The sequence below is a fragment of the Spermophilus citellus genome, assembly GCF_964194105.1.
Source record: "Spermophilus citellus genome assembly, chromosome: 6".
NCBI lineage: Eukaryota > Metazoa > Chordata > Mammalia > Rodentia > Sciuridae > Spermophilus > Spermophilus citellus.
Window position 1 is genome coordinate 130,821,461 of NC_138187.1, and position 27,015 is coordinate 130,848,475.

At 49.3% G+C, this 27,015-nt stretch overlaps 3 protein-coding genes across 5 annotated transcripts in view; 2 read left to right on the top strand and 1 right to left on the bottom strand.

Moving 5' to 3' along the window:
• The window catches only part of RBBP5 (RB binding protein 5, histone lysine methyltransferase complex subunit), a 34,795-nt gene extending 31,374 nt beyond the window's left edge, over nt 1–3,421 (top strand). The window contains exon 14 of one of the 2 annotated variants that reach the window (XM_081299426.1): nt 1,452–3,421. In XM_081299426.1, coding sequence (XP_081155552.1) covers nt 1,452–1,480 — 29 coding nt within the window. In that variant the 3' untranslated portion in view covers nt 1,481–3,421. The remainder of the gene's footprint in view (nt 1–1,451) is intronic. The other variant, XM_081299425.1, reaches the window with a different exon arrangement.
• A 251-nt stretch (nt 3,422–3,672) lies between these two features.
• On the top strand, nt 3,673–7,200 carry TMEM81 (transmembrane protein 81). Its single transcript, XM_081299427.1, has one exon. It carries the CDS (start codon nt 5,063–5,065, stop codon nt 5,921–5,923), a length of 861 nt encoding a protein of 286 aa, XP_081155553.1. The 5' UTR covers nt 3,673–5,062; the 3' UTR covers nt 5,924–7,200.
• A 2,020-nt stretch (nt 7,201–9,220) lies between these two features.
• CNTN2 (contactin 2) overlaps nt 9,221–27,015 on the bottom strand; it is a 33,809-nt gene continuing 16,014 nt past the window's right edge. The window contains exons 7-23 of one of the 2 annotated variants that reach the window (XM_081297006.1): nt 26,674–26,773; nt 25,367–25,542; nt 24,833–24,969; nt 24,241–24,370; nt 22,083–22,233; nt 21,833–21,960; nt 21,344–21,519; nt 20,724–20,844; nt 20,064–20,222; nt 19,447–19,596; nt 16,819–16,889; nt 16,308–16,542; nt 15,866–15,978; nt 14,690–14,876; nt 14,262–14,374; nt 13,687–13,855; nt 9,221–13,258 (exon numbers count right to left, since the gene is read on the bottom strand). In XM_081297006.1, coding sequence (XP_081153132.1) covers nt 13,149–13,258; nt 13,687–13,855; nt 14,262–14,374; nt 14,690–14,876; nt 15,866–15,978; nt 16,308–16,542; nt 16,819–16,889; nt 19,447–19,596; nt 20,064–20,222; nt 20,724–20,844; nt 21,344–21,519; nt 21,833–21,960; nt 22,083–22,233; nt 24,241–24,370; nt 24,833–24,969; nt 25,367–25,542; nt 26,674–26,773 — 2,426 coding nt within the window. In that variant the 3' untranslated portion in view covers nt 9,221–13,148. Of the gene's footprint in view, nt 13,259–13,686; nt 13,856–14,261; nt 14,375–14,689; nt 14,877–15,865; nt 15,979–16,307; nt 16,543–16,818; nt 16,890–19,446; nt 19,597–20,063; nt 20,223–20,723; nt 20,845–21,343; nt 21,520–21,832; nt 21,961–22,082; nt 22,234–24,240; nt 24,371–24,832; nt 24,970–25,366; nt 25,543–26,673; nt 26,774–27,015 lie in introns of those variants that run through there. The other variant, XM_081297007.1, reaches the window with a different exon arrangement.

Consider the following 27,015-nt stretch of genomic DNA (forward strand, 5'->3'; position numbering starts at 1 on the left):
GTATGTATGTTTGTATTTTATGTCTTTTCATAAGAATAAGGATGTTACTGAAACACAAATTACACAGATAATCAGTATAAGGTGCTTAGTCATTTTGAGTGTCCATTATTAAGGCTATTGATTTTTTTTTTAATATTCTTCAGCTTTAGGTGGACACAACATCTTTATTTTACATTTATGTGGTGCTAAGGATTGAACCCAGTACCTTATGCATGCTAGGCAAGCTCTCTACCACTAAGCCACAACCCCAGCCCCAAGGCCATTGATTTGTGATCAAACCACTTTCTCCCATCATGATTTAGAATTACAGTGGCAATGTTGTATCTCTTTCCAAATTGTTAAAACTAAATTGATCAGGGTACCTATGGGAAAAATCAGTGCGACTAGCCTTTAAGTGGGTAAATGCACAATATTGAGCTTTGTAGAGTGTATTCTTTTATCTTAAGATTTTTTTAAAACAAACTCAAATTTATTATTATGTTTTATTTTGGGAGTGATCTGAAAAACAGGTGCTACATAAATTTTTTAATTTGATTTAACAGTGTAGTATTCAGCAGAGAGCTTGTATCAGGGAGAGAATGTTGTATCTTGTCCTGATTTCAGGTTGTTCTCAGGCAAATGTGAATATATTTTTATAAACACTAATTTCATTTATACTGGAACTTTAAAATCGGTTCAAGCTAATTTTTTTATAAATGGATAGTTTTCCTTCATAACTTGGGCAATTTTTTTTTTTTTTTTTTTTTAGCTTTTTACCCTTAAGAAGCAGTATATTTTCTCCCATTCCAAGTGACATCTGGGAGGGTTTTCTTCACCTTGTTCTCTTTTTACGCTTCCTAGTTTATAATTTTACAACAGCTCATTTAAGGACATCCGTAGGAGGTTGAACAGCTTCTGTAGAGTAACCAGGGAAGTGGTCATTTGATTTTACTATTTAGGATTTTGTGTATCAGTTAGTTATTGGTATGTAGACATATGGACAATAGCTTTAATTAACATTTCACTTTATTTGGGATTCTCAGTTAATAGAAATGTCACTTAAGGAATAGTGGTACTTGGACAGGGTTTTTCATTGTTAATCATTTAGTGACTGTTTTAGTCTAATATAGAAAAAGTTCAATACTTTTCCTTTCTTCTGTTTATCACACCCTTTTGATTGCTAAGCATTCTTTCTAACACCATAGAGAATGGTCAGCAGCTTAGCACCTCCCACCCCCATCCCTTTGGGACAGTACTGAAAAAAGTGTTGGGGAGGAGATTTGGGGTTTAGATTATTTGTTGCTTCAATAAAGAGTAATTAGGAGTTGGAATTGGTTATAACTTTTCCTTAAAGGGGGGACATTCTTGGCACATATATGCTTGGAGTGCAGCATCCATCAGTATTTCTGTTCTTAGAAGTAACTAATCTGAATTGATGGTAAAAGAATTCTTTTTGTGTCTAATCTCTTTAGCAGGAGGAGCAATCTCAGAACTATTATGAAGACCTTGAAGTTCTTCGTTCTTCCTCACTTGCCATCAGGTGGCCTCTGGACAGTGTGGTCAGTTATTTGAGATTGACTTTAACTTAAAACAAAGGCCTCTGCCTCCCACCCAGGAGGTGGAAGGAGTGAATTTTATGTTTGAATGAAGAAGTGAATTATGGAAGAAGAGTATATGTCCCTTACCTTCCCTTTCAAGCGTAAGTCCAAATAGGCTCTCAGGAACGAGGATTTGTGAAGGCATCCAGTAGGAGATTTGACTCACATAAACTTCAACGCTTGGTTGTGTTGCTGGAGAAAAGATACCTATGTTTTGTTCATCTAGCTATTGTACCCAGAACCATTTTGACATATCATTTCCTGTCTCCTGATTGCCTTCCGTCCTCAATGCATGTCCTTGAGTGACTTGTTCTTATCTGAAATTTTGTTTCCAATATCCTAGGAAAACTTCTGTTGCATATTCTCTTTCATTTTTAAATGTACCCTATCTCAGATAACTCCTGTATTTCCATTTAGTGTACAAAGGTTGGGCAGAAAAGAATGTGCTTGAAAGATTTCAAATTTACAGGAAAAGAAGAAAGATAAGAAGGCCCCCTCTTCCTGTCATACATTTTGCTCAAGAAGCTGGGCAGTAGGAGATTCAGGGTTTTTCCTTGCATTGCATGTTTCTCCAGTATTGGTTCAGTCTCATTAATCATGGATTTTGAAGATAACTAGTTTTATCCATCTCCAGCCAAGAATCATCAACAGTTTATATTACCTTATCTGTGCTGGCTTCCAGAGTTGGAAACAAAACAAGGTGTTTCTCAACAAGCTTCTTTTTTATTGGGGTGGGGGAACCTGTGCAAGGACTAAAGTACAGATTCCAAAATCAAAGCAGCAAACCAGTTCAAATCAAAGATCAAGGTAAATTTTTTTTTTATTATTAATGCCTATGGAAACCTGTCCCCATCAGCCAGTGCATCTTTCCCCTCTTGCATCCATGCATTCGTGCTCCTTTTTCTTGCTGTGTTTCCCAGTCACTTCCTTTCTGTGAAAGGTTGCTTAGCTTTTTTTTTTTTTTTTTTTTGCTATTGTTTAAATAAAAAGTAGCAGATTGGATGGATGTGTACATTAGGTGTTTGAAATTTTCTGAAACTCCAGAGTGAGGAAACCAGGTGTGGAAGGGGCTTAGTAGCCTGTCTGAGTAGAGCTTTTAGCTGACCCAAAGTGCTTACCCTGGATCATCATTTTCTCAGTATTTTCAAAGGAGAATTTAAATATTGCGATTATTGGGAAGTCTTTATCAGTTGGTGGATGCTCCTTTAGGTAGCCAAACACATTGATTATTTTTATATTGTAGGATAGAAATCAAAGTAGAACACATCAGTAAGGGCTTCTTTTTCCCATCCCATCTTTCAGAATATATATATTTTTTATTTTTCCCAGAAGTCAGAACTCTTCCTGAATTTTTTAGTTGCCACTGCTACTTCTTCAAGTGCTCATTTCGTGAATTTCACGTGAATTGGACAGTGGTTAAGATTGGCAGATGGCTCACTGGACATGTTTCTGTTTTGCAGACATTATATTCATTCCCGTTCTCTGTGCTGCACACTGTAGTGTGGAGACTGATACAGAGGGTTTCTGCCTTACTCCCATGTATGAAGGAGTTTGGTTTCCTCACCTGGGCATTTGGTGTTTATACTCTGTCCAACTCCTCAACTGGCTACTGAGAAAATCACGTCCTGTCAGATTATCTCTGGCAGCAGCTCCTGATAATTATTTATGTTTTGGGGATTTTTTTTTTCAGCCCCTAAAACTGTCCATTTCAGTTTGAGTTTCTTGATTTGTGTAATATATGTATATTCTCTTCTTCCCTTTGTCATCTTCTCCCTGCCCACCATTTTGTTTTTCAAATGTTCTGTAGTTTTGTACAAGATAAAAACGTAGCCTTGGGTACTTCTTGCTGAAGCTTTAATGCTTTGTAAATAAAATCGAATGTTTATTAAAGAATAGGTGCAGATGTTTGTTTGTAAACACTGATCACTTCTGGAGCTCACCAGCCACTTTCATATACTGGGGAATGTGACTTCCTGTGATGGTGTTAGAGCCCTGTTTGGAACTAGAGAGCTGGAGAGCGTGGTGTGGTGGGGGCACAGAGTCTAAATTTCTGCCTTTATACAAGATGATAAATAAATGATTTGAAACAAAAGGTGTTGTTAATCAAAAAGATCATCTAGGAATGATCTCTTCAGATTTTTAACTCAGTGTAAGTTTGTTTAATTACCCTGAAGAGGCCATAGTTTAAATTCTGGAGGTTACAAAAATGCATGCCAGGAAATTCCAGGCTTCCAAGGGACCTTTCTTAAATTCCTCTTTATTCGTCTTTTTTCCTGTATTAAATAGCTTTAAAATCCACCAACTACTCATTGTCTCCTCAAGAATAAGATCTTTCAAAGTCTGATTTTAATCACTGCCAAATCTGAGTGTCTGTTTATTAATTTTTTGTCATATTACTGAGAACTTGTCTTTGACCTCATAGCTGTTTCCTAGCAACCCTCATCAGCATAAGGAATCAGTGAGCCCCTCTGCTCTGTGGGGCAAAGGGAACAGGCCCAGAGGCAGCAGCTTGCATCCTTTGGCCCAACCCAAGTCTTCAGTACCTTGAGACAGGAGAACCTTCAGCTTGGAGTGGCGCTACTTTTGACAGTCTCTCTTGCTCATCTGATAGGGCGTCTTGGCCCTTGCCTTCATGAATTTTCTTTCTTTTTAAAGATTCCTTATACCCGACCAATGTGTCACACTTCATAGAGTGTTTTCACGTGCCCTGCATCATTTGATGGTCAAAAGTGATCTCCCTGAAATAGGTGGGGAAGGCTTTATTTAATGGAGGAGGAAACAATTAGAAATTCAGAAAGGGTAAGTCACTTGCCTCCCAGTCCAGAGTTCTTGATCCTTTTTATAGAATCTTTAGGAGCACTCATAGTAAATAATTCAAGGTATTGAACTGGAACTTAATTTGCTTAACCATCTGTACTTTTTAGACTTTGGTATTTTTTTTTTTATTTGATCAGATTCAACTTGGGAATCCTGAAATCCTTAATTATCCCACATGGAAGGGGAGTGAAAGGGTAGGAGAATGTAACTTCATTTGGAAATTCACTTGTCCATCTGTGGGGATTTTTTGTTTGTTTTTTGGAGTGCTGGGGATTGAACCCAGGGCCTCATAGGTGCTAGGAGAGTTCCTACCACTGAGCCAATCTCCAGCTCTCCATCTGTGTCTTTTCAAGAGGTGGATTTAAATCTATTAAGAGGATATGAAAGGAATGGAGACTGGTAAGGTGGTCATTAACAAGCATAGATAGTAAAGCAGCAGCAACATTGTGATTGATTTTTGTTGTTTTTTCTGCCTTGGGACCTCACTTGTGAGTAAGGACTGAGATTTTGTGTATTTGGTTGCATTGTTTAGTTGACAGTACATGCATCATATATCTCTTGACTTTGAAGGACATCCCATGTTGAAGGAATTCATTTATGATGCAGAGAGAATTCAACTGGAATACCCAGAGGGCTCTGGCTAAGGGTGGTGAAATGCCTGTGGAGACATGAAGACTTCGGCCACTGGTTTCATCCTCACAAGTCTGGCGTTGACTGTCTACCCGCCATTGGTGGTGACTTCACCTAAAACACTGGCCATCCCTGAAAAGCTTCAGAAAGCTGTAGGGAAAGTTATTGTCAATGCTACAACCTGTACTGTGACTTGCGGCCTTGGCTATAAAGAGGAGACCATCTGTGAGGTGGGCCCTGATGGAGTGAGGAGGAAGTGTCAGTCTCAGCGCTTGGAATGTCTGACCAACTGGATCTGTGGGATGCTGCATTTCACCGTCCTCGATGGGCAGGAGTTTGAGCTTAGCTGTCTGAGTTCAGACATCCTGGAGATTGGACGGAAAGCTTTCCGCTTCACCTGGAGACTTGCACGGGGTATCATTTCCACTGACGACGAGCTCTTTAGACCCTTCAGAGCTGAATCCTATTTTTTGAGGTTTAAACCTGTCCAGGAGTATGATTCTGGGACATACCGCTGTGATGTGCAGCTGCTAAAAAACTTGAGGTTTGTGAAGAGGCTCTATTTTGGGCTGAGGGTCCTTCCTCCAAAGTTGGTGAACTTGAATTTCTCTCAATCTCTTACCGAGGAACAGAAGTTAGTAGATGAGGGCTTGGAGGTTAATCTGGACAACCATTCCAAGCCTTTCCGGCCAAAGTGGCAAAAGAAGGTGACATTGGCCTTGGGAATAGGAATTACTGGTGGAGTGGTTGGTGGTATTTTGGTGAGCATTGTCCTCTGCGGTATGTGGAGGGGGACTGATGGCACTTGGAGCCACAAGAGCTTACAAGCCTTGCTCCCGAGGGACTGCCACCCAGAAACCCAGGCTAGCTCTTCAGGGAATGCTCTGGGTGTCAGGTAGTGAATCGGCTAGGAGGGAGGCTCCTACTGCCAAAAGTTTGGGTGAGGGGTGTGGAAGGAGCAGCCTCTTGCTAGCTGTGGGCAACCATCACCAGCTGCTTTGTGTCCCACGTGGGTCTCTGCTCCACATCTCCCTGGCTCTAAGTTCTCAGGAGACTGCAGGCAACCTCCTGTTCCTGGGAAGAGTTCTGTCTTCCAAACTTGCATTCTCTCTAACCTCTGTGCTTTCCCATCTCCATCTCCCCTCTCTTGAGCAGCGTACTCATAGTGAAAACATTTTTTTCCTCTTCAATAAAAGTAATTTATATGGAAACCTAGCATTTTTCTTTCTTGCATTTGTTTAAATGGCCAATAATCAGCCTGGCTTCAATTTCCCTTGGATTTCTTAATAGTAGACAATGGACAAATTGCTTTGTAGAGGGCCCATGCCCATAGGTGGCAGAAGTTGTTAGTAATGACACCTGACTCAGGTGTGTAATAATCCCTAAATGTTACCTGCCCTCTCTGCCCTCCCCAGGTGAACCCTCGATGTTTAATGTTAAATTAAATTTCCTTGCAAAACAGAGATACTTCACCTGATCATTGAAGCAGTTCTGTGGCTTGCTCCCTGCTCCTTTATTTTTGCTTACTCAGTGCCCTGAAGTTTGTGATCCTGGAAAGATCAATGTATGGGTCTCTGATAGTAGCCAAAGCTCCCATGGGAGGACTCGCACCTTATTCCTCTGTACGAGATCCAGTGTTAAGACTCTTGGGGACCATTGAGACTATCCAAGATAATTGGGTTATGGAACTGTCAGGAACCAAAGACTGGTGGTTCTCTCTCTCCCTTGAGCCATGTGTCAGAATCACCTGGATGACTTTTTTGGAAAATAGATTCCTGAGCCCCAACTCTGGAGATGCTACTTCACTTTAAATTATGGTCAAAGGGTCCTTATTACTTCCTTTACTTTTAAAAATTTCAAACTCAGAGAAAAGTTAGAAGAAAGGTTTATAGTGGTCACCCATAAACCCTTTGCCTAGGGTTCATCAGTTGTTAGCTGTTTGACAACAATTGCCTAAGTTACAGATTTTATGAACCACTTGAAAGCGTCACAGACATTGTGACCCTTTATTGGAAAGTAAATCAGGTATGTATCTTGTAGAGACATTCTCCTGTATAACTACAATACCTCTACCACACCTAAGAAAATGAACAATTCCCAGTCTTAACATATAATTTATGTTCAGTTGCCCCAATTTTCAAAATCTTAGAGCTTTTTGATGTAATTTCTTGATCTAGGAGCTAATAAAGCTTCATGTATTGCATTCAATATTTTCTCAAGTCTTCATTTTTCAACAGATCATATATATGCGTTTGTGTGTTTTCTCATGACATTGATTTTGTAGAATTTATTACTTTGGGGTGGGTATTGGGGGTTGAACCTAGAAGTACTTTACCACTGAGGTATATCCCCAATCCCTTTATTTATTTATTTATTTTTGGTAGTAGGGATTGAACCCAAAGATACGTTACAACTGAGCTACAACCCAGTCCTTTTTATTTTTTTATTTTGAGATAGGTCTCACTAAATTGCTGAGACTAGCCTTGAACTTGTGATCCTCCTGTATAAGCCTCCCAAGTTTCTAGGACTTCAGGTGTGCACCACCGCACAGGGCATGACATTGATTTTATTGAAGTGTCTGGCTAGTCCAATAGTATTGGGTGGTGTCCCACAATCTGGATTTGTCATTTTAACATTAGATTCACAAGAAATGAGTTTTAGACATTTATGACAAGAGCCCTACGTAGATCCATACTTAGTATGTCACATTAGGTGGCTCATGGTGTTAGATTGGCCCACGATTATTGATGATAAGCTATACATAAAAGATCAAAGCATCTTTAACAGGTTTATCAATGACTATGATACATAGTTGAGATTGACAATCAGTAGCTTAGGCCCATGGATAGGGAATTGTTTTACTATTGCTGTTATTTTTAAAAGACCTTAAATTGTACACAGACCCTTAATTCTCATCTGCACACTTCAAAGGGGAGTTCAGAAGATGCAACTCTGGCCTGGGTCTGCTATGGGCTGTACTGGAACAAGCTAACACCTTTTGCCGGCCTTATCTTGGAAATAGGTGATTATGAGGGTGCAGTGAGGTAAACTGAAGTTTGGGAATGTTAATGATTCTTTTTACTGCAGTACTGTTTTACTGAAGAACTCAGGAGATAGCTTGCTGTACTTCAAAGTCGGGAAACAGCATCTTATGTAGTGAACTGCGTATTGACTTTGCTGAGGGCTGCTGCTTGCCATGTTACAGATGGAGAGACTGATACTTGGAAGAGCTAAATAGCTTCCAGCACTCAGTTGCAAACCAGCAGTCAGATGATCCTATCCCACAGCTCTTGGTTTACTGCCCTCTGTGCCTTGGGCTCTTGAACTTTGACTTAGGATGGCAAATCCCTTGACTCAAGGGTTTGAGCAAAGAAAAGAACAAAAAAACTCTCACAAGTTACCAAAGACAAACTAAATTCAGTTAATGGAGTTCTGTGCATGTAATTTTCCTCTAGAGGGTCAAGGAGAGGCTGACTGGACTAAAATTTGGGTTCGATAGTGACCTGTGCTCCCAACATCCACTTGGGGTGAAAAAGGAAGAGGTGACCTTGTTGTGTCAGACTGGTGTCTACATGGGACCTTTCTCTTCCTGAACAGGCCCTCTCCACTCACCTTGATCTCCCTCAAGAAAATTATGAGACAGGATGGACCCCTTTGTACCTGTTTTGCACTGAAAATCCAATACAGGGCTGCGTGCCACCGCAGGCACAGCTCATCTGTTGTGGATGTTGGATCAGTGTTTGTTGAACGTGTGAGTTGTGGCTGCAAACTGAGTAGTAATCACAACCTTTGGCTGCAGAGAGCAGAGGGAGCAGTCACGTGCTCCCCAGTTGGGATCTCTCTAAGGGGAAAGACCTCCCTTTGGGACCACTGAGTCAACACCTCGAATGTTTTCAAAGCCAGGGGACCTTAAAGCGGTTCCATCCACAGGTATTGTTTGCTGCCACTGTGTTAGATGAAGCCAGCCCATCTGGCAAAGTGCCTGCTGTGTTCTGTGTCACCTGCTTGAGTCCCCTGGCAGTTTTCTCCCTTCCCAGGACTGGATGAAGCGATACAGACTGCATGTTCTAATAGGATTCACTGTGATGGCTGAAGGCCCTGGATAGAGGCCTCAGGTTACCAGACAGGACAGGAGATGTGCTAGAGCCAAGTGATAATAAAAATCCACAGCCGCTGCCAGCCGACAGGTTGAGAAACCATCTTTATTTACGAACTATCTGCTACCAGAGTCAATAAATAACTACCATACAAGAATTATAAGAGCGGAACAGTGGGCCCGTGGGAGTGGCTCCATTTGAACAAAAGCTGTATAGTCAGTGGTCTATTAGGCCATAGCATTTGCCAAGTCCTGAGCTTCTCTAAGCTGGGCAGGCCCTGAAGCAGGTGGCAAGTTGGAGGCACCTTGGACCAAGGCAGGTGCACCCTATCCAAGGGTACTAAGTGCCTTAGGCCTGGGGCTGCCTAGGACTCTGGGCAAATCTGTCTGACCCATTTTGTTCCTCTCCAGTTTTCCTTTATGGCCCTTCCTTCCCAAAGCCTATGACCATATATACAAGTTCATGGGGCACCGCCCCTCCCGCCACTGGCTCCTAGGTACCTGTTTCCATGGGACTCTTTGAAGTTCCTTAGAAAAGAATGCCTATCTGATCACTAAACTACTCCAGGAGTCTTTGGCCCAGATTGAGTCTTGAGCTGGGGAAACAAACATCACACCCGTGCCGGTGACACAGGTGTGAGGGTACTACTATCCCTGTGACATGCAGGAGCCCCACTGGCGATCTCAGGAAGAGAGGAGGAAAACATCTTTAGCCGTCTTGGCTCTTGCCCAGAGTGCAGGCTGGATGGCTTTGGGGACTGCCAAGGGGCAGTACATGCTGGGGAAGGCACTGGGTTGCCACCACAATTCCTGGGTGACCCTTCCTCTTTAATGGCTTCCTTTAAGACACAGGGACCACAACAGATGACATCTTCCTATGCTTTGATTCTAAGACTCAGCTCTGGAAGGACAGATAGCATCTCCTATCCCTCCAGTCACAGCTGCACCTAACCTAGACTACACCAACACTCCAAAGTCCTCAGAGGTCTCTAGAGAAGTAACTGCTTACTTATTCCAGGGTCTCATTGCAGAAGCTTCTTCTCATGTCTAACTTCAGTCTCTCCTGTTACTTTATTAAAAGAAGGAAAAAAATCCCCCACCCCACCCCCACCCCCCATGGCCTTGCTACTCCCTGGCATCACCTTGTGATTTGCTACCCTGAATGAAAGTAGAAGCTGCACTGTAAGCCCCACAACTCTGTGAGCAGATGCAGAGAGTCCCTGCCCTCCTGCCCTGTTAGAGACACAAGGACCAAGGAGGTGTGTGCTGCTGCCTGAGCCCCAGTGCTTGCAGATCAGTGGGCGCTTGTCTGCCCAGCCCTGAAAAGGCATCTTAGGCTGGCTGTCCCTAGTTCTCAGGGCATTTACTCGTCATTATTAAGCTGTGAGGCAGCAAATACTTGTTTGAACTAACCCTTGCTTCTGCCTCTCTCTGGGGCTTGGTGTGAGAGGAGGGAATTCAGAATTGAGTCCGGACTGCAGCAGGACTGAGCCCCACTCAGCTCCCCCTGCCCATCCAAGCAGAGAAGACAAAATCATAGGCCCCTCAGGCAGGAAGGGACTCTGGAAGCTGCCTAATCTAGTCTGTTCCTCCAAGCCACCCCAGCAAGAAGCTATTCCATTTTACAAGCCTGTAACCTCAGTCATGTGCAGTCTCATGCTTCAGGAACATCTGCTATAATAATAGAGTTCTATGGCTCTGTCCCCCAAGCAAATTCTGTCTGTGGAGCAGTCAGGTTTTCTGGTAAGAAACCTTCCTGGGTCTCCCAAGCAGATCACCATCCCCCTCTTTCTAATGGACCTCTTTGAAGTAAGGTACTTGACCATGAGTGTTCCTTCAAACAAGCTTAGGGGCTGCAGCCTCCCGCATCCCTGGTTAGCTCCTGTGCCAAAGCAGCTCATCCCGGCCTGGCAAGTAGGCTCCCTGTCTCCCCTGCTGCAGCCCCAGGCAGTGAGGAAAGAATCAGATAAACCTTGGGGAAGCTTCTTTCAGTGTCCCCTTCTGGTAGAGAACTGGGCACAGGCCAAATCATAGCCAGCAGGGCACAAAGAGAGATGCTAGGCCAAATCTGGGGTCCCTGTGAGGGGGAATGGTCGCTTAGCTAAGCCCGTAGCCTCCTTGCAGTCCTGGATTGCAGCAGGGAGGTTGCTGTGGGGTGGCAGGGAGAAGTTGTGTGAGCTGACGTTTTTTAAAAAATTGTACTGGGTAAACATCAACATAAACCTGCCCAGGAAAATAGAGCAGGACTTAAAAGTTTAAAAAACCATAACAAAATAGAGCTCTAACTGTAAACTACAGAAAACTGGCCCAGGGAGCTTCAGGGACAAGTGCCCCCAAGATGCCTGCCACGCTGCTCCCAGATGTGAGAGTCCCCTGGCAGAGCACAGGCTTTGGGGTTTCCTGCTGCATTACTACTGCTGCCTGGATTGGGGAACTCTGTCCTTGCTTTGGCCTCTTCTTGGAGCAAGGGTAAGGGGGTTGGGACTTCAAGTTGGTAGTGCATGTTGAGTCCCCAGCAGAAGCCAGGCTCAGAAGGCAAGGGAGGCCTGGGCATCTCCCAGAATATGCCACACCTTGGGCTGGGCTCAGCCATGCAATCCTCGTGGTCAGCAATGGGGACCCTTGAAGTAGACTGTTCACCGCCCCCCCCCCATCAGCCTTGACCACCTTTATAACAGCCGTCAGCACTGCCTCCTTCTTCTGCAGAGACAGAGCCTTGAACTGGCAGGTAAATGAGTTGTGTTCATGTCCCATCCCCTCTACTTTTGGGCCCTGTGACCTTGGGAAGTCCCTGATCCTCTCTGGACCTCCAGTTCCTCATCTGGGGAGTGCAGGGCGTGGACAACTTGAGCTCTCAGGCCTCTTCCAGTTCTGCTGTCCGTGACTGGTAGTACACCTGAGCTCAAGGTGGGTTGTCCCCTTTATTAACCCCTCTTTCTTCTGGGGTTAAAGAGCGGTCCAGGCAGTCTAGGGAACAGGGCTCTCCAGGTGGTCCAGGGTATTCCTGGGAGCAAGCAGGGTCATATTGATCCTTGCCTGGCTCAGAAGCCTCCAGAGGCTGGAACAGAGAAGGAATGCTGCATTGAGGGTGGCAGTGAGGGAGGTGGCCACAGGTCTGCAGGCAGAGCTGGAGGGGAAGGGCGGGTGAGCGCCTGGTAGTCTCCTGCCCTAACCCTGGAGGGGCTGTGCAGGATAAGTCTTGGTGAGGGACTTCCCCAAGACAAGCCCTTTAGTCCCAGCCACCTAGGGTGGCTCTGGCACTCGGGTTACAGGGTTGGGTTGGCAGTGTTGGCTGAGAGGGCAGTGTCACCCACATGGTGCCCATAACTCAGGCTCAGGCTGGTGCCCCATTCCACCAGGCATCCCAGCCTCCCAACCCTTCTTAGCTCCCACCCCTAAAAGTCTGGAGTCTCATCCTTCAATGCTGAAGGGGCTCAGGCTCCGGATCCCAGCAGCAGGGCAAGAGTTCTAGCCGCCCAGGCAGGCAGGGGCTGCTGGGGAGTCGGAGGAGAACGCCAGGGTCTGGCTGCGCTGCTCCTCAACAGGAGGACGAGGAGAGGTCTTGGTCCCAGGGTTCGTCCTTTTCTTAGTTGAGGGAGGACCTCAGCCCGCTCCTACCAGGAGTTCCCACAGGGCCCAGGATTCTGCACTCAGGTGACAGAGTCTACATGCGGACTCTGAGTGCCATCTCTTGCCATTCAAGATATGCATTCAACCCCCTTCTTCCCATGGGCTCGTTTCTTCCATCCAGAACCCCTAGGGGCCAAGGGGTTGGGTTCAGTATCATCATGGAAGTCACTGCCCAGTACATCTTCATTTAGAGAAAAAGATCCACCTATGGTTCTGTCCTGTGGCAGAATATGAACTATCCTACCTCCTGCACAAAGGGTCCTGTTTAAAGTAGGTGTTTAAAACCAACCACTCTGGGCACAGTGTTGGGCCACCTTAGCTTGGGAAGGGCCAGGGCCAGCTGGCTGTGTCCATCAGAGTTGGGTTCCAGTTCTGTTGCAGAAGGAGAAGCGCCGAGTTCAGAGCTCCAGGTAGCCTATGAGGATGAGCATCGCTGTGGAGTGGGAGAGGATGGCGCCGGGGTGTGGGGCTGGGCAGACTGCCGCGTCTTCCACCATCATGCTTGTGCCTGAAACCAGCAGAAATGCAGGCTGAGTGAGCAGGGCCTGGGTGACCCTAGCCCCATGCTTGCAACAGGATCCAGACCTTTCCTAAATAGACACTGGGTGGGGGGCAGGGGGGTGGAACACTACAGACCCCAGAGTGTCAACGGCGCCTGGTATTTCAGTCCTACTCCCATAGTTTGCCAGGGCCTTTGTCCTTGGCTGCAGCCTCCTTTTGTACCCAGTAAAAGAAGCACCCTCACTTCCGTGGCCCTTGGGCTGGGTGGAGAGTGGGAGAAGGCAATGGCTTTGCTCTACTTTGGTTCCTGCCTGGCTTTTCCATTTTCCTGGGGTCTAGGTTGGAGGTGGCTGGGGTGGGTGGGCATGATCCCTTTACCAGGTGTCTGGGTGGAGCCTGATACTTCTGGGGGACAGGAGAGGGGAGAGGCAGCACCTCCATTCCTCACGATGTGAACTTCTGCCGGGATGCCATCCCCTCCAGGTCCCGTGGTCCGAATCTGTACAAGGGCGTGGCCAATGTCTTCCGGTACTGGGATTTCTATCCAGTTCTTGCCAGTAAGGTGGAGTGTGGGAGTTGGGTGTAAGTCATTCTGGTACAGCATCTAGGAAGAAGGTTTCCGGGTGGAGTTTCCTTATGCCAGGGCAGATCCTTCTTTCTTGCTCAGATCTAGTCCCTGGGGGGAGCCCAGTTCTGGGCCCTTGAGGTTCTGTCTCCTCACCCCTCCTTGGGTTTTCCATTAGCCAAGCTCCTCCCTGGTGGGAGGTGAGCTTGCAAACTCACCTCCAGCCCCACTGCTGCCCCACCACCCCTGCCTTTTCGCAGCAATCCCATCTGCTCCTGTTTAATAGTCTCTACCACAGGCGAGCTAGAGAGCACCTCTGTGCAGCAAGCCTCTACCGGTCCCACACTCTGCTTCTGTCTCACTCAGATCCCTCTTGCTGCAGACTGTAGCTTTCATATTTACCAGAAAGACCAGAGCTTTTCTCACCTGTGGATCTCTTCCTCACCTTGTAGCCCGTGACTGCAGACTCATTTTGGAAAGGGACCACAGCGTCCCACTTAATGCTAAGACTGGAGCTTGAGAAAGTCCAGGAGATGTTGCCAGGAGGTCGCCGGGGAGCTGCCAGGGGAGGGACATTGGAGAGACCTCCACATGGTCCCCTGTCCCTCCCCTGCCCCCGCCTCAGCATCCACCAGCCCTTCTCCCGAAGTCTGCCTGTACTAATTACACCCAGAACATTCTGCCACCAGTGCCTCAAAAACAAAGTCCTTGAAAGTCCAAAGGCTGGAGAATACAGAGGCCGTGAATTTCTACCTCGTTTTTAACAGGCTCACCCCTTGTTTCTGTGGACCAGAGCATGTGTCTTGTTGCTGGAGAAACAGTGATCCTGGAAGCACCCCCAGCATCCCCATCACCCCTGGCAGACAGACTCACGAGGTTTCATGGTTGTGGCATTGGCAGGAGGACTGGCAGGCCCGGTGCCGGCGCGGTTATAGGCCCGCACGGTCACGTGGTACTTGGTGTTAGGGTGGAGGCCGGTGACTCGGGCATTGGAGTCTAGCCCTGCTGTCCTCACTCTGTCAGCAGCTGCTTCTTTGTCCCCAGCTTTCCAGTAGCGGATCTGAAGGGGGTAAGGGTACCCTAGGGTCAGTGGTCAAGCCCAGGATCTCAGGGCTACCCTAATCCTGGTGCCCACATTCTGTTTCTCTCTTGCTCATCCTGGTCCTGAGACTCAACCTCTTGAGTCTTAGAATTGGGATACTTGGTTATAAGCACCCAGAGAGCAGGGTAACCCGGGTGTGAGTCCCTGTATCTCTCAGTGCCAGCAAAAGTACTGGGTCCAAGAAAGGTGCTCAATGTAGGGATGAGGGAGTGGTGGGGGAGGGATTAGCAGGGGTGAGCACCGGCTCAGCCTGGTGATGGCCTGCCAGAGCCCAACTCATCAGGAACATCATGTTTATATTTGCAAAGTAGCCCCTGGCCCCCAGCAAGTTTATGATGGCTGTTCAACAAACACAGACCCGATTTAATAGTAGCTGGAATATTAAGAACTGCTAAACATTTTTCCAAATCAAGGGGAGAGTTTGGAATGAACTTCTCTCTGTGTGGTCTGTCCTGTGCCAGCTCTACCCAAGCACTCACTTCATGCATGACATCTATGAGTCTCTCTTCCACATTGGGGGTCAACCATGGATGATGATGATGATGATGATCATGATGATTTTTTTTTGGTGCCAGGGATTGAACCCAGAGGCTCTTTATCACTGAGCCATATTCCAAGCTTTTTAAAAAAAACATTAGAGTTAGGTCTCGCTGAGTTGCTTAGTGCCTCACTAAGTTGCTGAGGCTGGCTTTGAACTCGCAATCCTCCTGCCTCCGCCGCTTAAGCCACTGGGATCACAGGCCTGTGCCATCGCTCCTGGCTCAGCCACCGATCTTAGTGAAGTTGCATCCACAGTGCTCCACAGACTGGCAGCTCAGTTTGCCAGACAGAGAGTGAGTGACTCCAGGAAGAGTGATGAGTGAGCTGTCAGGTGTCCCCCCTAAGCCTCGAAGCCCCAGCACCCCTGCACACCGCATTCCTCTCTCAGGCCCCGGGTTAGTGCTCACCTCATACCCCAGGAGGATGCCATTTGTGTCCTGCCGCACAGGTTCCCAGGTCACGTTCATCTCTGATGATGAGATCCCCTTGGCCCAGACCTTGGTAGGGGCCACCCTGGGCTCTGGGGACCAACACAGAATAGGTTTGGATTTCTGGAGCATTCCTATGCCCTACAGAGCAGCTCCCAATCAGGACTGCCCAGGATTTTAGAGGACAAAGGCTGGGTGGGAGCCCCCAGAGTGTCTCCCGGGGCTTACTTTCTTCCCAGACAGCTGCTCCCCTCCTTCTCCTGCTCAATGAGCAGAAGTGAGTCCGGTGGCTTAGAACTCAGGGGCCCTCTCCACCTCCTACTCTGAATCAAGCTGGGGCAGGAGCAGCAGTTTCCCCATCCCATATCCCTAGGGACAAAAGGCTGGGGTGGGGCGGAGTGGTGGCCCAGGAGTGGCCCACCTTCCTCAGCCGAGTACACAAGTGCTGTGAGGCTCTCAGGCCCATCCCCCCGGCGGTTGTAGCTGCGGATCTTGATCTCAAAAGGCGTGTAGGGCTGGATGCTGTCGTTGCTGTAGACGAAGTACTGGGCATCGGCGCCGGGCACCCGGGCGGTCTGCCAGCTAGTGCTGCCCTGCCTGCGGAAGGACAGCAGGTAGCCGAAGCCATCTCCGTTCTGGTACTCCCGTGACATGGGCTGAGGGCAAGAGGGTGGCATGGGCGAGGAGTCACGGATGCGGTTCCCTGCCCAGCCTTGGTCCCCACCCAACCTTCACCAAGAGGGGCAGCCCTGGGACACCTGCGCCTGCAGTGGGTTTGCGTCAGGGGCAGCAGGTGCAAGGGGAGGGGAGGAGGAAGTTGGCAGCTTTTGAGTCAGAACTGTGCAGTGGACCCTTCTGCCCGCTGCTCAAGCAGAAGAGTCAGGAAGGGAGGAGGGGGTGGGACTCGTCTGCTTCTGTCCCTGGCAGCTTACAGTCCAGTTGACGATGAGCTCTCCCGGGGCTCCACCTCCTCCGCTGAGTCCTGATGGTGCCACTGAGGGGGCTGTCAGGGGCCAAGGGACACAGATGTGGCTTGTTAATGGGCAATGAAGGAACAAAAGCTTCGAGCCTGTGCCTGGAGCACATCTCAGGATGGGAACATCCTTTCAAATGCATCCTGGTTTTGTCCCCAGCAGCCCTTCTGGGCATGGGCTCTGGAGTCAGACAGACCCGGGATCAACTCCCATTTCTGCCATTGACTTCGTGGGTTTCCTGGGTGAGAAACTCAACCTCTCTGAGTCTCTGCTTCTCCTCTTCATAAGATGGAGATAATAATGTCTCTCTCAAAGGCTATAATGAAAACGAAATTTAAGGTGTGGCGAGCACATGGTAGGGAGCTGCTCCAAAAATTGGTCATGGCCCTTTTCACTCCTGTCAGCTTAAACTAAATCACAGACACCAACTTGGGTTTGCTTTAAGCAGAATAAATAACCCAGAATGGCGGTTAATGCACCACAACACACACATACACACACACACACACACACACACACACCACTGAATAAACAACAATGATAAAAAACAAAAACTATTTCTTTTGAGCTCCAAAGTGTTTTTAACTTATTCTTTTTGTGACAGATTTAATTCCCTAATTGGCTATAGTATTTAAAAAGGCTGATGTTGTGTGGCACACACCTATAATCCCAGCAGCTCACAAGGCCGAGGCAGGAGGATCGCAAGTTCAAAGTTAGCCTCAGCAACTTAGTGAGACTCTAAGCGACCTAACAAAACCTTGTCTCAAACTAAAAAAAGACGGGAGTGTGGAGAGCCATTCTGACACGTGATTGGGTGACTCCCGTTAAGGGCCTGAGGCGCTCTGGCTGTGTCGGAGCTTTCCCGACCCTTTCCTGATGAGAGAGCCCATCCGTGTGGGGGTGTGCGTGACCACTGACCCTGGAGACCCAATCACTGACCCTGACCTTGGAGTACAGCCCCCCCTCAACCTTCATTGGATGGAATTCTCCCCTGAATCTCTTGTTCCCCAAATAAAAGGCTACTCCCCGGCGTGTTCGCTCTCTCTCTCTCCTGCTAGCCCAGAGTAATCCTCGCTGCCCTGCTGGGCGGCTGGAGGCAGGAACCAGGGAGGTGAGCCGTCTCGGACCTAGCAATATAAATAAGGTAACTGGTCTGTGTGTTTTATTTTGATCTCTTCTAACTAACTTTATGCCTAGAACCTCATTAATGAAATCACTGCGCAGGCCGTGTGGTAGACGGGAGGGTCCTGTAGCTCAGTGGTAAAATACCCTTAGGTTAAATCACCAGTACAAAAAAAAAAAAAAAAAGGCTGATGTTACAACAAGGATGTATTTCATCTGCTCATGCATCTTGGCTGAAAGTAACCTGGCTGGGGTCTAAATATTTCTGCAGAGAATTCAGCACAGGGAGACTTCACTTTTCCGATGATGGTCTCTTCAGGCCTTGTACTTTGCATGGGTCACCTAAATACATTGCCTATTTGATTCTGCAAGGTGGGCATTATTATCATCCTTGTCATAGTAGAAAAGATTGAGGTCTGGGGCAGTTAAGTGACTTGCTTAAGGTCACATGGCTAACATATGTCACAGCTAGAATTTGAACTCAGTTCTTTTGATTTTTAAAGCCTGTTTTTTTTTTCCATTGCACAACTCCTGAGAGACTAGAATAAAGGAGACCCCTTCCCACCTCACATCACCAAGAAGTTCAGGGTTAATTAAAGAAAGTACTCCCTCTGAAACTTCTTACTACTAAGAGGTACCAACTAAAAATATTGGTGATTCCAGAACCAGCCTGGAGAGTCATCCTGGAACACATAGAATGCACTTAAAGGAGACATCAGGATGGACCCTCTCTACACATCTGGTGAAGCAGGTCAGAGGTGGCAGGATGAGGGAGCAGGGTTCAGAGTCCTGTCTGTTCCAGGATCCCTCATTCCAGGCCCTCACTTGCAAATGGCTCAGAGGCAGGTGGGCAAGAGCCTCCCAGCAGATGCTGATGGGGCCTGTGCCTGTTCCTCCTCCTGGGCTCTCTCCCCACTTCTGTCCCCACTCAGGTTCTGAGACATACACTTTTCACTGAGGGTCATGGGCAGACTCTTCATTCCTCCTGTTCCCAAAGAGGTCATCTAAAAAGGGCTTGGAGACACTGGCTGCTTCCCTGTCCCCACTGGGTGACACACACACACACAGCCCTTCCTCATTAACTGATCTCTGCAGCTTCTGCACTTCCAGGAATGCCACCCCATGATTCAAGTTCAAGTTCAGGCTCTGCTGGTGTGACCCTTTCCCTTTTCCAAACTTCTGTTTTTCCATATTTTTTAAAAATGTAAACTTAAAAAATAATTATGGATTCGCATGCAGTTGTCAGGTTGATTCTTTTGAATGAGCGGTTTGGACTTCACGGTTCTACCCACAGCAGCCTCGCCCTCACCCTCGCTTGTGTGTCCTTTCAGCTGTCTTGTTAGAGCCCAAAGCCTGGTGAGCAGGGCTGGAACTCCGTGTTGGCTGCATGCTGGAAGTCCCCCTGTAGGGGGAGCCAATGTCTCTGCCCTGCTGTGTTTCCTTTGGGACATCCAGGACCCTGACCTGCTTCCTTGGTCCGGATTCGGCTGGAGGGGCCACTGGGCTCCCCGGTGCCCAGGATGTTGCTGGCTAAGACTCGGAACTCATAGTCCATCCAGGGCGTGAGGCCCAGCACCTGGGCAGTCTCGGCATTGCCCTCGATGTTGGCAGGATCTGCAAGATACCAGGGAGTCGGTGCACAAAACTTGGTTATTCATCTGGATGAGGGTGGGCATTGGGCCTGATCACCTTGGTACCCAGCCCCCATGGTGGCACCTGCTGTATACTAAGCACTCAAAACCTCCTCAGACACGATTGAAAAACTAGTCAACTCCCCTGGTTTGTGCACCCCACACCCTAACCAGTATTTTCATTTCTCTAGTATTAATCCTTCCTCCAAGTATTCGAGAGTGCAGACTAAGCATCCCCTCCTCGACTCTCTCCTCTCTCCTGCTCTCTGTCTCTTTACTTGCCTGGACGCTTCTAGATAGTAGAAGGCAAAACTCATATCTTTTCAAAACTCCAGGTTCATTGCTGACCCTCTGACCCCTGACTCCTGACCCTGACGACACCCTGCCCCCTGCCTCTGACACATACAGCCCAGCTTTCTCAGTGCTGAGCCAGGTGGGCCTCACACTTACTGGTCCGAACCTGCTTCCACTTCCCTGCAGGTAGAGAGCGGGCCTGCAGGGTGTACTTGGCAATGGGACTGTGGTTGTCGAAGCCACGGCTCCAGCTTAGCTGGACAGTGGTGTCACTGATGTCTCTCACCACCACGCCTCCTGGGGGGCCTGGTGGACCTGCACGGAGAGCAGAGTTGGGCAGCTTCTTATCTGAGCCAACCTTCTCCAGGGCTGGTGCATTACCAAAGCAAGGCAGCAGAGGGAGCAGTGGACACACCCAGGAAGGAAGGTAAGGGAGGGGCAGTGAGTGGGGAGGGGGGGCACAGTGGGAGGGGTGGCCTCAAGCTGGGGGTGCTCACAAAGGCACTGGCAAAGCGATGTGTAGATTCCCAAGCACCAGACTTGAAAACTGGGTTTAGCAAAGTATTCTGCCTTGGTTTAAGGATGGATTTTTAAAAAATATTTGTCTTTGCAAGAAAAATATTCTACTCATTCAGAACCCACGAAAAATCAACCATAAAGGCACAGAACGGATATACCAGGCTCAGCAGATGACCTGAGCCAGAAGCCCTTCCCCACAGCTTGCAGGGGAGGAGGGGAGCTAGGGACAGCAGGCCAGAATAGCCCTGCTGGCTGCCAAGAAAGGAGGGGTGGGGCAGAGTGGGGGGAACCCATCACCTCGGACCAGAACGGTGGCCTCCTTGGATGCACTATCCACCACTGTCTGGGCCATGCACGTGTACTTCCCTCCATGGCGCAGCTGGGCATTCAGGATGGTCATGTCCCCAACGGTCTCCTTCTGCACCCAAGGGGACATCCAGGTCAGAGAAAGTAGCCTTTACTAGTTCACTGGGCCATGAGATCAAAGCAGAGATCTGGGGTCCCCCTGCTCCATTATGTCCGCAGGCCCCTCTTCCTCTCAGTTCAATGGGAGGAATCAGCTACTCCCTGCTTAGTACCCCGGGGACTAAGGAACAAAGCTTATTACGGAAGACAGTCAATGTCACTGCAAGCCATTGGTCATTTGCATTGGGTGGCAGGATAACAGGAAGAGTAGCCGGGAGGGAGTTTCCTGGGATGCTTGGGTTCCCAGTCTGTCTCCAACCCTCCGCTGAGTGACTGGGATCCAGGAGGGACAAGTTTTCCTGCACGGGCCTCAGGGAATGGGGAAGGCTCTGGAGGGGCTTCAGTTGGTGGACAATGGTGGCTTCAGATGTCCTTCAAGTTGAGGACATCTTGGGTCCCCTCTCTATCTGAAAGGAGGGAGGAGTGACAGGGAGTTTGGCCTTAGTCCTCACCACACTGGCTCTCCTATAGTGACCCCCAGGCTTATCAAAGTCAATGGGGAAGTCATCGAGGGTCCAGGTGAACGTGAGGTCCATGGTGGGGTCATGGGAGGCGTGGCACTGTAGGGTGAGGTTGTCACCCACATTGATGTCGGCACTTGAGGGGGCCAGAGTGATCTTGGTTGCATCTGAAAACAAAACAAAAAAGACCCCTGGGTGAGTGGGGGAGGGAAAAGGCCAGGCCAGGGACTGCAGTAAGGCACAAGGCTTCGTCCTGGGCCCCAGGAAAGAACAGAGGCACTGTGACCGATAGTGTCCTGACCCCTCAGCATCCCTATGTGTGTGTGGCCAGCAGTGAAGCAGGACCAGATTCTGGACAGTGACAAGGGGATGGCCCCATGCAAAACTGAATCCTGGGGTGGTCTCAACACCCAACCAGAAGCCATCTGGGGTTACAGGAGTAGGCTGGTGGGGGAGGTGGCCCCCAGCCACAGCCCTTACCACGCACAGACAGGATCCCGGTGCTGTTGGCTTTGCCCATAAAATTCTCAGCAAAGCACGTGTATTTGCCCTCGTCGGACCGACTGATGTTCCTTATGACCAAGGTGCCATCCGGAGTTACCGTCACTCTGCAGCAAGGACAAAGCAGATCTGGCCAACGCAGGGGCACACCGCAGACACGGAGGGGAACCGGCCTCCAAGGAGAATGTGGAGGAGCGTGGATGGCTGGGAGTGGGATGCGGGGTGGTACCTGCTGCTGTTGACCAAAATCTCAGTGCCTTTGCTCCAGATCACCACGGCCTTCGGAGCTGCCCGGGGCTGGCAGGGGATGACAATCTCTCCTCCCCGAGCGGCGGGGATCAGACGTCTGACCGCATTCTGCCTGAAATCAGGCGCCAGTGCTGGAGGGAAAGGGGAGAGCCGTGCAGTCACCATAGAGAAACAGCAGTGCCTGTTGCCCTGGACGGGCCAGGCACTAAGCACCATCAGTCCCTTAGAGACCAACCCACGAGCTCCCGGCAGCACCACTTTCAGGACACACCCAGCATCCAGCCCCTTCCCCTCCTGGCCACTGCCATTGCTCTCGTCCCAGCCATCAGCTCTCCTGCCTGGACTGCTGACAAAGCCCCATACTTGGTCTTCCTGGGACTCTGCTTCCCTCCTACAGTCACTTCTCCCCACCCCCGCAACCAGCAATGTCTGTAAAAACGTGAATCAAGCACTCAGAATGAAGCCAGCAGCTCACAGCCATGGAAAACAAGTCCCCACCTTTCCCAACCCTTCTCCTCCCCTGGCCCTCGCGCATTACACTCCAGTTATCAGCCAATTTATTTTTTCTTTTGTCCTTCAAAGTTGCCAAGCCTTATCCTGCCTCAGGACCCTTGTGCTTGCTCTAATTGTGGCTAGAAATTCCCCAACTCTTCCCACGGCTGGCTCCTCCTTAACACACAGGTCAAATCCCAAATTTGTTTTCCATTTGTCCCTCTCCCTCCAAAAGTTTATAAACTGTTTGAGGACACAGGCACGATCTTTTCTTTCTGCTCATTCCCTTGGAGTTTCTGAATGGGTGAATGAGCAAGTCTCCCTTAGCCTCACTGTAACTTTTTTTTTTTAAATAATTTTTTTAGTTGTAGATGGATACAATACCTTCATTTTTATTTATTTGTTTTTATGTGGTGTTGAAGATTGAATCCAGGGCCTCGAGAGTGTGAGGCAAGTGCTTTACCACTGAGCCACAACCCCAGCTCCGATCTTTTTTTTTTTTTTTTTTTTTTTTGTGGTGCTGGGGATTGAACCCAGGGCCTTGTGCATTCGAGGCAAGCACTCTACCAACTGAGCTATATCCCCAGCCTCCCTGCAACTTAACCAGGTAAGTATTATTATGCCTACCTTACAGTTGGGCAAACCGAGCCTCAGCAAGCCAAAGGCATATGAACTAAGCATAAGCACTAGATGGCATTTCATGGGCACTCGTCATAAGATGAGCAGGCGCTTTATGCTTTTCCTCTCCATCTCATTTACCCTCACAGTAGCAGAACAGGAGCACGACCATTATTATCATTTTTTTCGGGGAGGGGGGTACCAGGGATTGAACTCAGAGGCACTTAACCACGGAACCACATCCCCAGCCCTATTTTATATTTTATTTAGAGATGGGGTCTTACTGAGTTGCTTAGTGCCTCACTAAATTGCTGAGGCTAGCTTTGAACTAGTGATCCTCCTGCCTCCACCTCCTGAGCTGCTGAGATTACATGCGTGTGCCACCATGCCTGGCCAGGGCAGGACCATTATTGCCCACATTTTATATATGGAGAAACTGTGGCTGGGTGTATTGGCACATGCCTGTAATCCCAGCAATCAGGAGGCTGAGGCAGAAGGATTGTGAGTTCAAAGCCAGCCTCAGCAAAAGCAAGGTGCTAAGCAACTCAGACTTTGTCTCTAAATAAAATACAAAATAGGGCTGGGGATGTGGCTCAGTGGTCCCTGAGTTCAATCCCCAGTACTAAAAAAAAGAAAAAGAAAAAGAAAAGAAAAGAAACTGGCAGAGAAGCTAAGCAACTTGCCGAAGTCCACACCTCTGAAGGGGCGGGGTTAAACAGAGCTCATCAATTTGATTCTTGATCCTTTTTGCTACCTTTTTCCCCTACTCCATTTGTGTTGTCCCTGCCAGACGTGGAATGAGTCAGAGACCTGGTCCTCTGGGACCTGTCAATCTGGTGTCTCATCTCCTTTCTGAAATTTCTCAATTCTCCTACTCAGAGGCTGTTGGAAAACTGAGGGCAGCTGCCCACCCACGCCTGTGCACTTGCACATGTGAGCCTCAGGAGATGCTCAGTTCAGAACTCTGATGGCCCACCCCCCAACCGCCATGTGCACAAGGATGTCCCCTCCCTCCCTGGGCCCTTTACCTTGCACAGCCAGCTCAGCGCTGGCATAGATGGTGCCGTGCTTGTTCTCTGCCACACACTGGTACATGCCTGAGTCCTCCAGGCTCAGCTTGGAGAACCGCAGGTCTCCGGCCAACACTTCCACCCGGTTCTGTGCAGAAGAGCCCCGCCCAGGGCAGGGCAGGGGGATCGGGATGACTGGAGGCCCGGGAAGGAGGGCTCAGCAGGGATGCATGCAGCGGAGGCTCGAGGCTTGTAGCTCCTTGGGATGGGGCTCATGTGTCCAGTCCTACCTCAGTACAACCTGGCATCTGAGGACTCTGCTGTTACCCAGCCCAGCCCTGCCCCAAAGCCAGGAGGGCCAGGTGATACACTCAAGATCACATTCTGTTTTTGGGTCTGAGTCACGTTTGGACCCAGGTCTCTGAGATTATATCCAGTTGACCAGCCTATGGCCAAGTGACTCTGGAATGGAAAGAAGCACCCAGAACCCTCCACAACACCCTGGCAGTCAAGAAGGGCTACCAGTGACGTGGGGGGGGGGGGGCTTTGGGGACAAGGGAACCAGGGGAGCAGAAGAGGGTGTGCTATGTGGGAGGAAGCCCAGGTCTACCTGGGAGGCCAAAGGCTCCCCATTCCGCAGCCAGCGCACGGTGGGTCGGGGCTTCCCGGCCGCCGCGCAGCCCCAGCGCAGGTTGGAACCGATGTCAGCCTCTGTGTCTGAGATCACCTTGAGCCACTCGGGCTGAGCTGTGGGGACCAAGGGAGAAGAAACCTGGGATGACCTGGGAGGAGCCTCTGGCTCATTAAATAGAAGGGAACAGGGAGGCTGCGGTGGGTGTGTCCGACAGCAGGGGCGGGCTCTGCACCCTGGGATGGAGAGGATGAGGAGAGGGCAAGAAGCAGCAGGCACAGGAAAGTCGGCCCTCTGTGGTTGTGTAGTGGCGGTTTTAACAACTTAAATCACTCTAAAGTGTTTGTGTGCCGCCTGCACCCCCAACAAAGCTCTGTGCTGGCCACGGCAGTAGCCTCTCTGACCCCACACTCAGTGCAAGAGGGCTGAAGCGAGGCCCCCCGGGCTCCCTCTGACTTTTGGGGTGTTTCCTCAGGGCCAAAGGTGTAGGTGAAGGTGTCCCCGGCTCCATACCCTGAACAATGATGCGGCCCTGGACGGTGTCGCGGCCCTTGGAGTTCTCCGCCTCACACTCATATGTTCCTTCGTCTTCAAAGCTCACGCTGGGGATCTGCAGGGTGGGCTCAGCTGTGGCCCACTGTGGGGACAAGGAGCCGTCTACTTTGCGCCACTTGATCCTGGGCACAGGACTGGCAGGGGAGACAAAGCCAGAGCGGGTGGCTGAGCTGGGCATATTCCTCCCGTGCCCGGACTCTTGGGTTGGGGGTGGGGGCCCTGGGAGGGGACAGCTGGACAGAGGGCACATGTGGGCTGATTCATAGCTCTTCTCCCTGCTAGGCTTGGAATGCCATCAGGGAAGGGACAAGGAGCAGGCCTCCTCTACTGCCCCTGTCCACTGCCACAGCTGTGAAGCCAACGAAGTGGTCTTCAGGTGGTCCGGTTTGCCCTCTCACTGTCCTGGTCAGCTGTAGTCTATGTGCTGGGTCTTCATGGTCCCCTTTCCTATGGCCCCACTTTTCAAAGGCGCTTTAGTTATGAATAACCTATGTCCTAAAATGGACTGAGGAATCAGCATCCTGAAGGGCCACTATGTTACCCTTCCATGTGCCTTTCAGGTAGGGTTTCTGTAGGCCCAATAACTTTCCACAAAGCAGCAGCCCCAGGACATATTTGAAGCAAGAGGGGACCAAAGCCAAATCACATTCTTTCATTCATTCCACTGACATTTATTGAGCACCTGCTCTTTCTTAGCCCTGTTCCAGTGAAGGCTTTTTCTGGGAGAGCAGGAAGGTTAATGGTTTCTATTGTACTTTTGAAATAGGTGACTGTGGACATTCAAGGAATGCTTACTAAATGCCAGGCATTGTTCTCAGGCTTTAAGTATATTATTTACTCATAACAATCTTACCGGGTGGTTACTGTTACTCTCACTGTTTACAAAGGAGGAAGCTGAGATACTCGGGTTATCTCATCTTATGCCCAAGGCCTCCCCGTCAGTGAGTGACCTCCAGGATCTGCACCAGGTGGGCTGGGTGGAGCCCACTTTGCTCCTGCCCCTGCCCCAGTGTTGCTCAGGCCATCTGAGCCCACTATGCACTGCTGTCAGGACCAAGTGATCCAATGTGTGCAAGGGCCCTGGCACCGGATGCCTCACCTGCAATTACTGATCAGAGGGTAGTCACAGTGCCTACTGCCCACCTAGCACTCTGCTTGGGGCAGAGGGGCATCAAACTGCCTGTTGGCCTTGTCCACTCTCACCCTGGGGTCCCCTGTGTCCCTAAGGGGCTCCCCAGGGAACACCCCTCCTCTGTGCCACTCACTTCCCAAAGGCGAAGCACTCCAGGGTGACCTGCTGGCCCACTAGCGCGTAGGTCTCTGCTGGGAACCGGGCCTTAATGCTGGGCGCGAAGAGCCGGGGATCTGGGGAGAGGGGGAGGTGCGTATTATACATAAGTGACTCCAGGGGAGTCACCTAGCTCCTGTGCTAGGATCCTGTGAGGCACCCTTCAGAGCCCGCCAGTCTCCAGCTTGGTAGGGTCTCAGAGGACTTCCCGTCCCCTTGGGGCCTGGGGCAAAGGTCTGAGGCCTGAGGAAGATGAGGGACCTATTCCCAAACCCATTGACGCTTCCAGCGCCCTCCTCCCGCCACACCTGGCAACCCT

Bases quoted from the DNA above. Each gene is read 5' to 3' on its own strand.
- TMEM81 (XM_081299427.1), top strand. From the start codon at position 5,063: ATGAAGACTTCGGCCACTGGTTTCATCCTCACAAGTCTGGCGTTGACT.